At 38.4% G+C, this 11,623-nt stretch overlaps 2 protein-coding genes across 2 annotated transcripts; both read right to left on the minus strand.

Moving 5' to 3' along the window:
* Positions 1-2,701: 2,701 nt before the first annotated feature.
* Positions 2,702-3,787, minus strand: LOC125476085 (uncharacterized protein DDB_G0290685-like). The gene is made up of 2 exons (XM_048581819.1): positions 2,810-3,787; positions 2,702-2,776 (listed from the first exon to the last, which is right to left on the minus strand). Exon 1 carries the CDS (start codon positions 3,785-3,787, stop codon positions 2,897-2,899), a length of 891 nt encoding a protein of 296 aa, XP_048437776.1. The 3' UTR covers positions 2,702-2,776; positions 2,810-2,896.
* An 86-nt stretch (positions 3,788-3,873) lies between these two features.
* Positions 3,874-10,325, minus strand: LOC103964970 (probable ubiquitin-like-specific protease 2B). The gene is made up of 3 exons (XM_048581820.1): positions 10,182-10,325; positions 6,304-6,729; positions 3,874-4,035 (listed from the first exon to the last, which is right to left on the minus strand). Exons 1-3 carry the CDS (start codon positions 10,323-10,325, stop codon positions 3,874-3,876), a joined length of 732 nt encoding a protein of 243 aa, XP_048437777.1.
* Positions 10,326-11,623: the final 1,298 nt, after the last annotated feature.

The raw sequence follows: 11,623 nt of genomic DNA on the forward strand, positions 1-11,623 counted from the left end.
AAACTAGCGTACTAAGTCAAGTAAGTTCTGCAACACCATATGTTAAGCAGGTCTGAATGAAGCATCTGGATTAGGAAATCCTCAAGAGGAATTTTATTCCAATAAAGCTCCGATACGCGGAATTGCCTTAGCCAAGCCAACTAAGTGTAGTCCGATTGGAAACACTCTGGTCCGGCACATAGGGTATGGCAAAAGGATTTGAAAAGTGTTTTCGATCCACATGCAGGTGACCAAGTCCCTAACGAACTTTTGTTTAAGAGTCACTAGGGACAAACCAGCGATCAAGACTGAGAAGGAAGCTCTTTCTGAGTTATAGCCATATCTAAAATCCTCTCACCCGGAATGGGGCAAGGTGAACGAACAAGAAAACATATTGAGAAATGAACGCTTATTTGACTCTGAACTCTGGAAGTCATTTTGGGTAAGACTTATCACTTTTTCATCTTTAATCTGACAAATAAATTATGAAAAATATATGGTAAAAGGATTTTTTATGGCCATTAGACCCGATGTCGGAGTAAGGTGGTACTCCGATAATCGTAGTGGGAATCTTCATGGATACCAAGTTTGAGAGGTAACATTTTTCCGAATCAATGTTACTTAGGGGGCTTTTGAGCTCTGTCTGCGGCCTACAAGCTTGCTCATATTCTATTATATTACTTATTACTTCGAAGTTAAATTACTTTGAAGAAATTTGTCGAATTACCAGATTATTCCATGATTGGGAAGCAAAGGATGGAAAAATTTCCAACATTTTATTCAAATAGGATAAATAACATGAATAAAATTGCAAGTGTTTATAATGTGTAAATACATGTTTGTTATAAAGTCTCATGAACAGGGCAAAAAAGGTACAATTACTTGAGGAAGACAAGCCTTTACCCTTAACATGCAAATTTTCATATGGAAGCTATAAAACAGATTTGGCCGGGATCATTAACTTTGATGAAGTTCAGTCGTTGTTAGAACACTCCAATGAAGAGAGATGAAGATGGCTCCAATGATAAATAACCCTCTCAAGAATCTCGACGCACTTCTAAAGCTAAACCCTTATGTGAAGACTACGAGGAGGATGTCGCTGGCAAGATGGCAAGGGATGAATGCTATGGAACATACTGCAAGCAGGAATGGCTATTGAAATGTTACGGTTTATCTTTGTTTCACTTAATCTTGCTTGACAAAGACATATATGGCTAAGGTAAGTTTCTTGGTTGAAAGTCTTAATCATCGAAGTTTCAAAGAGAGAATTGGGTTTGGAATGTGAAGCATGAAATAGAAAAGGAGGTTTCATGATGAAAACTGAAGGCTAAGCTAGAGGAAAAACCATGGTTACATTGGAGCTATTTAAAGGCAATGTGCCAGAAGATCTCACCATTGAATCTGAAAAGTTTTGCCTATAAATTCATGTGTTCGAAGAACGAAGATAGCTCAGTGATATAGAAGGCTGCTCCTTATTAACAATGTGCAAAAGTAACATGACAATATTCAAGATCGTGTGACTGAATCTGGAACGCCAAAAGTTCACAAGAAATGAAGTTAAGACTCCACGCTCTGAAAGAAGAAAACCGTACGTATTCCGGCTTACTCTGAGATGCTTGATCTCTAGGTAACTACCCATTTTTAAGGGGACCAAGTCATTCGATGCCTAGCTAGGGGCAATTATGGACCATAATTTCTATTGTCAGAGTAAGACAAATCAGAATACGCCTACCTCAGAAGTTTGATGACGAACTCAACAGCCTTCATTGCATAGTTGGCTAAACTATTCAGCGATGCCACCATCATCCTGTTCCGGAGTCTGTGGGTGAAGTTCATCAACCTCGCTAAGATATACCATTTTTGTTCCGCAAGATTTGGGAACCTAATTTAGCAAGGAATCAATGTGTTTCCTATAATCTTAGAGTCCTTACAATCTAAGAATTGACATGTGCCGCAAATAATCATAATCCTAAGAGGATGCAAAATCTACTTTTAAGATATCCTTTGGGATTCTTTCAGTTTAATATGGATTCTACTATCCTAAAATCTCATCTCCTCCACTAGTATAAATACACCATTTTAGGGTTCATATCTGGTGACGCAATGCCTTCGTACTTGTTCTCTTGCCTATTGCTTGAGTTTAATATTGCTTAGTAACTTGACCGTCGGAGAACCTTTGATTGGGACATCCCCTCCCGGTCCTAGGCTTACTTGCAATTGTTTATTCTTTTACAAGTTAACAAGTTTGGGCATCTCTACCAGGCACATAAGTGAAAAGAAAAACATCTAAGCAACTCCAATGGATTATAGGTTTTTTTCTTTAGTACAACGATGTATTTTTACACTAAGAGGAGGGAGGAGTTCGGTTAAGCCACATAATAGACAACCTAATATGACATCTAATTAGTCATTTACAAGATTCGAACCTAAAATATCTCACTTACAAGTGAAGAGCAATACTACCAGATCGTAATAATTAAGTATATCAACGTTTGTAGGTTGAACTCGAGCGCCAACATGTGGTCCAAGGCTGAAATGTGTTGGGCACATTGGTCCAAACACGTCTGTTAAACATGACACATTTTTCGCGGTATAAATTTTACCGGTCACCCTTGAAGATGCAGAGAACCTCACCATTCAGCAAGATTAAATCAAAGTTTTTTTTTTTTTTTTTTTTTTTTTTTTCTCTTCGAACGAATAAATTCACTAACATTTTAGATCAAAGGCATCCCATTACCCAACTGTTCTTCTCTAAATGCATCCCACATACCTCATATGGACAGACCATTCAAGTCAAATACCTATCCAAATACCTTTTCTTTGGCCTGAAATAACTATCAAAATACTTGCAAAAAGAGCATTGGTGGCCTCACGACTTTCAATCTTCAACAAGGCTTCTTGTGACACATTTATCCCCTTAAACTGGAGGTGTAAGCCGCAGCCTTTTTGCAGCGGGTTGCTCTAGCGACTCGGGCATCAGACCATCATCAGGCGTTGGTCCATCGGACATTTGAACATCATCATCACATGAGACTGTCCTGTTGTCTACCATATCGGAGTCTTGATCCATTTGTACATCAGGATTTTCTTGGCACGAGGGAATTGGAGCCGCTTCCTGCACCATGCCGTGGTGTTCAGAAGCTCCATTTCTGTTGCCATCTTGCACCTTATCATGGTCCTGAAAGCCACCATTTTCGTTGCCATCCTGCACCTCATCATGGCCTTGAGAAGCTCCATTTTCGTAGCCATCAAGCACCTTATCATGGTCTTGAGAAACTCCATTTTCGTAGCCATCAAGCACCTTATCATGGTCTTGAGAGCCTCCAATTTCGTTGCCATCCTGTACCTTATCATGGTCTTGAGAAGCTCCATTTACGTTGACATCATGCACCTTATCATGGTCTTGAAAACCTGTAGCTTTGTTGCCATGATGCAATCTATCATGGTCTTGAGAACCTCTATTTTTGCCATCATGCACCTTACCATGGTCTTCAGAACCTCCATTTTTGTTGCCATCATGCACCTGATCATGGTCTTGACAACTTCCGTTGCCATCATGGAAAGCATCATGGTCTTGAGAATCGCCATTTTTGTTCCCGTCATGCACATGAGAACCTTCTAATTCTATAATGGAAGCGTCCTGTATCTTGCTTGGAGCAGAAACAAGGACATCTATTAAACATGTGACGTTTTCCACAGAATGAGAATGGTTTACATCCATTTCTTCTTTCTGAATCGATCCCAAACCTTCCCCAACTGGATGGTTCTCAATGACCGCTATATATTCAGATTGGTCAGAGACACACATTGATAGTTTAGGGGATGAATCAGTGTTTCCATTTTCCGCTTGCGCCAAGTTAAAGTCAGTCTCAACGCCATAGTTTAGGGGATGAATCAGTGTTTCCATTTTCCGCTTGCGCTAAAGTCAGTCTCAACGCCATAAGCTCTTGATGTATGCTCAATGTCACAAGTTTGAGATGTAATTCCAGTTATTTGCTGAAAACCAGAGTCTCCTGTAGGCCAAAAAGCGAACTGCTCCCCAGTTTTGGTGTCGTCCTGTAATGAAACAAATGGTAAGTGCAAGTATTGTACTCTCTTAAAACGAAACTATGTAAAATGATCCATTTACAATACATTTTTTGTCCTATATAGTTCTCTGCCCATAAGGGAACCAAAAAAAAAAAAAAAAAAAAAAACAAAAAACAAAAACAAAGTGTACCAGCCTGCATCACAGGTCTACATAAATCTGCGATTTTTTAATAATGATAGAAATGATTCTCAAAGTATTTACTGGTTAAAAGAAAATTAAAACCCAAATTAAAATGAGATATGTTGGAAGCATGGTCCTTGAATGGAAAATATGTGAGTGATGGTGTTCGAACTTATCACAACTGATAGCATTTTTAGTACCTGCACAAATAGGGTTAAAATCACTGAAAATACTTACTAGAATACAAAATAATTGTAGTATAAATGCTCTTGCAAGGTCGTTGTCCTCAAAAATTGTTTGACTAATTTGTAATTAAACTAACTCTTAATTAATTATTAAAATAGATTTTATCAAAGATTTGAGATTTATGAATTTGAAAAGATTAGATAAACAATAAAAGAAATTGGAAATTTGGAAATAATGGCAGCAAAGAAGAAAAAATTAACAATTTAGAGAAATCTAGGGTTTAGCCGTCACAATCCTATGAATTCTATCAATTACTTATGAATTTCCACATATATGCTTTGAAGGTTAGGTTTTCCTAATGCATATTTTCCTTGTGATGTTCAAGCGAAAACGTATATCTAACATGCAATCCGTCTATGATGTTAAATCAAATATAAACATGTAAGACTCATTAAGTTTCGTGAAAACCCTTTGAAAAACCATGTAACCCTTAAGAGTGTGATGTTCGCCTTAAGTGAACTTACAATTACAATCACAATAAGCCCTCCTCAATTTCAGGATGATGTTCCAACATAAATTGTATCAAATTACTTGTCTAAATATCATAATGGTGATCAATCATTAAAATATATAGATAGTTTTAATCGCGGTGATTAATAATTCAAAGCAAGCATGCATCCATTCATAAGAAAATTAATAAAATCACATATTCATGCTAAGACTCATGGCCTAACCCTAGCAAAGGAATTAGTTACACATAATCATAATAAAAATCAAAGAAAATATCATTAGAGTGAATAAGAATGAAAGCACCTTGGAGTAGAAAATCTGAAAGCCTTTGAAAAACCCTAGCAATTCTTCTGTCTTCAAAGTTGCATAAAAGAAAGCGTATCCACAAAATTGTGGCCGGCCAAAATCTTATACCCTACGCCTAAACCACAATCCCCAAGAACCAGGTCTTTTATTCCAACTAGGAAACCAAATAATAGGGAAATATCTTAAAAAAAATAAAGTCCTAATTAAGTTAGGAGAATCTGCCAAGCAATTGTCCAGCCACGTTTTAGCCTCAAATATCCTCCAAATATGGCCCACGTTGTTTTGAAGATCAAGACGTTCTAAACACATCTCCAGAAGGTCACGAACTCATCCGAGGTTATTATGGGCTCCAAAAAGGCACTTCAAGCCCAAAACGTCACTATTTTAGCACTGCACATCGCTTCTTTATTTTATTGCCAGAAAATCACCGCTAGGTAGAAAAATTCCAAATTTTGATACAATCAAGCCAATTGACTCACAAACATCCTCCAACTGGAATTACTCCAAAATTCATCCATTTGACCACGTTTTGCTTCAGAAGAAGTTGAAAGTCCTGTATTAGAAATACAATTCAAAGTGTCAAAATTCTTCCAAAATATTAACTAAAATATACTAAGAATAGGGTTAAAAATATAATATAAAATCTACTCATCAACGTGGACCAATAGTCCGTTTGGGTAACTCCATTAGAACTTCCCTACCTTAATTGCACTTTAAATGTTTTAGTTTGAAAAGAAATTTTAACGAAGTTACCCAAAAGGATCATTGCTCCACGTTGTAACATGTTTAGGGACAAATACTAACATATTTTTAGTTTGGGGACCAAAGCTCCAATTAGGCCAAATGTAAGGGACTGATACTTCAATTTCTCTTAAAAAAAAAAAAAAACAGTATCATTTAAAAGTAGTTTTTAAGCAAAAGGTGTAAACAAAACCTATAACATGGCGTTTCCAATACCCCTCTCCCAAACACACACATGAACTAAAAAGCAACACCCAAAAGAACTCCAAAGCCCAAAAGCCAACATTAATCATGCTCATGCTTTTCTATCCCAACTATCTAATACTAAAAACGAATATTGTTCCCAACAGAACAAGAATAAATCATGTTACCTCCATCAGTGATATAGCTCCATTAAGACGGTAAAAAGATGATTTTTGTTCAAATGATTGATATTCTCCAAAGAGTGAGGCGGGGGTGGCTCCTGGCTCTAAAAGTTCCTGGAGAACCAAGCCTGCATCATTAACACACTCAGAACTCCTTAGAGAAGATGAGGATAATAGATTAATTTCAATTCCCTGGCCTGCTTGAGAACTTGACATATTTTCTTGGCAAGCTACAGCAGGACCACATCTTCCTGAAAAAGGCTGCACACTAGTTTCATGCTTGTTACATTCTGGAAACTTAGCCTGGTCTTCGTCACTAGAAGCTGCTGAAGAGACTCCCCGACAATGATCTTCAAGTAGCTCAAAAATTAACATTTGAATAAGGGTACGCTTGAGAGATGCCTCGGACGAAAGAAACCAATTTGCATTAAGCTGGCAACAGAAATTGTGATTATGCATAACAAAAATTTGAAACATAAAGCTTGTAATTAAATTAAAGGAGGATCATAATTAAAGGTACGAGTTTTATGCACAGAAACCCCATTTAAAATCCCAACATTTGTGTTTGGGCAGGATTTTTGGACCTGGTCCCTTGCACAGCTCCCCAAGAAAATGGCTCTTTCTTGCCTGTCGGGCAAGATCTTGCTGTTTGGTGTACTGCAAGATGAGTTTATAGTTAGTTTGAAAGGTGCCTTTGTGGGGCTTTTGGTGTAGGCCTTGAGGCTCACAATCAAAACTAACAAGGATCTAGGCGTGCCATTGTTATCTTTATAACAGATTGTTGAATGGAAGTGAGTTAAGTTGGTTACTTGTGTCCCACGTTACTTAGACTTCTTGTTTATCAAAGGGTTGTCACAGATGGGTTAAGTCTACATTAAATTCTTTTCTTGCCTTTTAAAGAAGGACTTTTAATTCATAGTTTTGTATGTCCGAAATGAAGGGGGTTCAAGGCCCTTCCAACTGTCTCCTTGATAAAAGTTTACTTTAATGAAAACACGCTTAATAACTTAACTAGATTTGAATATAAATGGAACTCTTAAGTAGAAAACAATTGAAAGTGACTTAAATACATGAAGGAAAGTACATTAAACGACAGATCTACTAAATGTAAGTACAAAGAAGAGAGACTCGGGCAAGATTAACCTTGTCGGGCAAGGTTCAACTTCTTGCAGCCACCTCTCTTTGTGTTTACAAGGGTTTGTATGCGGTGAGGGATGAAAAGTAAATAGGTTTTACTGGAGGGAATCGATACTACAACACTAAGGGAAGGTAACAGAGCTTCTAATCTCGACAAAAGATGGCTTTCTATGAGGGAACTATAACTAAAAGGGACTAGATCTGAACATAATTTAGCTTTCTGGGTACGAACTGGCTTGAGATAGAGTTTGTATGTCTTTTGATTGGTTGGTTGAGTGTCCTTATCTCTTGTGCATCTCTCAACATTTATAGACAATTTGGCCCGACTATCTCAACTCTGCCTTTAGCTGATAACTTTCGGAGGGTAGTGAGTCATCACTTATTTACTTGTCATGCCCTTGAAAAGTGCTTTTTGGTTGGTGGTGAGTTGTTCTTTATCACCCATCACTTCAATCATAGGCATATGGCCTATGCTTTGGCTGAAATGGCTCTCAATTTACTTCGAGCCTCTCAGGCAAGTCTCCCTTTGCTTTTGCATCTTTGGACCTTCATTGTTACAAAGCCCAATGTTAAATATAAGCCCAAACAGTGCCCCCTTTAATCATTGTCAAGTCTGTTAACTGAGATATTAATAATGATTAAAATTAAAATTAACCGCATGCTTTAACTTGGGACGCTTGCTATTTATTCAATTGTTTTCGAGTAAACCTTTGCACTAACCCACAATCTCAAACGTCAACTAAATGTCCGTTAAATTTCTTCGGCTATCACTTCCAACAAATCCATTGATAAGGATTTTACCACCTGCCAAATTAGGGATAAAAACACACAAAATACTTGCAAGAGAACAAGGTAGTTGTAGTATAAACGGCTCAAGCAAGGTCGTTTCCGCAGGGATTGAATGAATAATTTATGTAAATACCAAATCTTAATTAATTATTTAAAAACAAAGATTGGAAAAAGTTGATTTTATGACCTAGAATATTAAAAACGAATTTTAAATTAAAACAAATAAATAACTTGACAAAGTAATGAAAACAAAAGAAAATAGTTTTGAAAACCAAATTGTAAAAACCTAGGGTTCCGCCGTCTCCTTAATAATCCTATGTAGATTTACCAATTACTTATGAATTACCCATGCAACATTGAAGGTTAGGTTTTCCTTATGCATATTCTACTTGTGGCATTTAAGCTAAAACGTATATCAAACATGCAATCCGTATGTGGCATTCATATCAAATATAAACATGCATGACTCATTACGCTTTGTGAAAACCCTTTGAAAAACCATGCAACCCCTAAGATATGACATTTGCCCTAGGTGAAATTACAACTATCAATCACAAGAAGCAATACTCAATTCCCCGGTGGCATTCCGACTGAATTGCGTTCGATTACTTATCTAAACATCCTAATGGTAGCTAAGTATTAAGATATAGAGACAGTTTAAAACACAGTGATTAATAATTCAAAGCATGCATGCATAATATCATAAGCAATTAAATAAAAACTACGTATTCATGCTAAGGCTCAAGGCATCGCCCTAGCAAATGAAAATTAGCTACGAACAACCGTAAAACAAAATATTATTAAAAACATGGATAGAAAACACCTTTAAAATAAACTTGAATCGTCAAAAGCAATTCTCCAAATAGTGCGTGCGTTCTCCTCTAATGTTGCGTATAAACCCCTAATGGCTAACAAGCCTTATTTATACTACTCTAATTAAAATCCTCCTAGTAAAAGGTCTTAGAATAAAACTAGGAAACCTAATAAATTGAAATAAAATAGGAAACATAATCCTAAATTAACTTGGTAAATTCGCCCAAAAATCTGCACAGCCACGTTTTGGACCCAAATCAGCTCCAAAACTGGCCCAAAAATAATTGTGTTTAAAGCTAGAACTATTTTGAACACTTCTCTAGAATGCCACGAACCCATCTGAGGTTATCTTGGGCTCCAAAAACTCAGTTTAAACCCAGAAACGTCACTTTTCAGCAACGCGCACTGCTTCTTTATTTGATCACCACAAAATAACTGCTTGGTAGAAAAATCCCAAATTTTGATACAAAGATGGAAAGAGATACACGAACATCATCCAATTTGAATCACTCCAGAATTTGTCCATTTGATCACATTCTACTCCAGGGGAAGTCGAATGTCCTATGTTGAAAATATAAAGCAAGGTATCAAAATTCTACCAAAATAATCAATAAACTAATACTAAGAATAGGGTAAAATATATAATATAATATAATATTGACTCATCATCCATCTCTCTGAATTTCCAGAATTCTTGAAACTCTTGCATTCTCAACCCTTTCTTACTCTCTGCCTTCAACCATGACCTCTAAATCAAGCCCTGCATGCGAGTCCGGAGAGGGAATCGTCAATCTACACCGTCGTCTCAATGGCCTTCATCGCTCTCAGGCTGGCCTGAACCTGTTCATTTTCTTCGAAGAGGGAAACTTACACTCCATGGGGCTGCCTGGATTGCCAGAGTCCCAATTGCAGTGGAGAATAACATGCCCACTGCCAATTGGTTCACCCCCCAACCCCTATTCCACCGAGGCCAGGATTTTTGCCTCCAAGTGGTTGAATTCCAGAAGGGGTTTCCTTTTGATGAAGGACGAGGCTTGGTCATAGTGGGTGGATAAGCTTGAGCCCATCTAGAAGCAGAAATGGATGGAAATGGCATATACTAGCTCATCATGATGTCCAAGGTCACTGTCTCAGCCAAGCCTGACCTTATGGCCACTGCACTCCTTTTCTGGAACTACAGGACTAATACATTCGACTTCAGAATGGATCCCATGAATCCCAGAGTCTTGGACATGGCTTAAGTATTCAGCCTGAGGCCCTCGGGCAGGTACGTGGATGTCATACACCATTGGTCCTCCTCCTCTCGCTCGACAGTTGAAAGCTCGGATGCCTTCGAGTCAATCACCCACTTGGAGTACAATATCTCCACTTTCAAGAGTTATAAGACGTCGTTCGAAGGCTTTATTCCCTTCACGAAGAAAATGTTCAACCCACATTTTCCTACTGCAAATAGGGCCCAGGAACACATATACTTCATCTTTTACTGGTTGAACAAACATGTGTTCCCTGACAAGTCGAAGGAAGTGAAGCTGGAGTGGATCCCTTTGGTGGAGGCACTGCATTCATTCGACGATGTTGCCACGGGGCCCTTCATCCAAGCACACATCTACCACCTTCCCCACAAAATGACCAAGGGTGAGCCATTCAAGACCAATGTTAATGGGGCCATCTAGATGGTGCAACTTTGACTCCAATGGTACTTCCCTGACTTTCGGGCAACTAACCTGAAATTCCTCAAGGGCTTCAGCCCTTATCTTGGCAAAGGCTCCCACCATCAACCATTTTACACTTATCTGCCTATTTTTTCAGAGTCTATCGGACTCAGGCAGATTTAGAGTGGGGTGCCTCTGTGCTCAGGAGGTACCTCTGGTTCTCTGACCAAATTTTCCAAGATTCATTCGGGGAGGATGTCAGTAGCTTGTGCAAAGAGAAATTTATCAGCTACATCCAAAAGATGGACCTGGCTTGAGGAGTCAGCAGTGACAGAGTTGGGTATGAGTAAGGGCTAGAAGTTTACCACCCTAACTTCTATGGTATACAACTAGAGTTTAGGCAGGCAATCCTAGTGCATTTCTTCGACAATATTCATTATGGAACCTCATATCGCCTCCACTCTCCCTCTGAGGTGACTTTTCAGGGAACTCGGCACAACCTCGAAGTGATGAGTAGGATTGCTCACAAGCTCGTGGCCTTGAACTTCGAGTGCACTTCCTAATTCACCACTTAGTGGGAGGCCAAGTGGTCAAAAAAGTATGATAGGGACATTAAGGAAGCCCACAATCAACTCTTTAGGCAAGTCTTCTTCAAATATCTCCCTAAGAATGATGAATTCGAGAACTGGAAGGAGGCGATCAACCAAAAGAACCAGCTTTTGCTAATAGGTAAATCACATTGCTTTTATCTTCCTTTTCTAGATGATGCTTTGTAGTCTATGGTTAGCTAACCCTTTTTTATGATTTACAGCCCAAGGCAACATTGAAGAAGTGGATGTCGGGCTAGAGGATGAGGCTGCATATGCCTTGGTTCTCCAAGAAGTTACTGCGGAAGCAGCAAGGCAAGGAGTAAGGTCCAGCAAAGATGCCGGGGA

This window comes from the organism of the source record quoted next, unplaced genomic scaffold (assembly GCF_019419815.1).
Source record: "Pyrus x bretschneideri cultivar Hongxiangsu unplaced genomic scaffold, Pyrus_bretschneideri_v1 Contig17, whole genome shotgun sequence".
Taxonomy (NCBI): domain Eukaryota; kingdom Viridiplantae; phylum Streptophyta; class Magnoliopsida; order Rosales; family Rosaceae; genus Pyrus; species Pyrus x bretschneideri.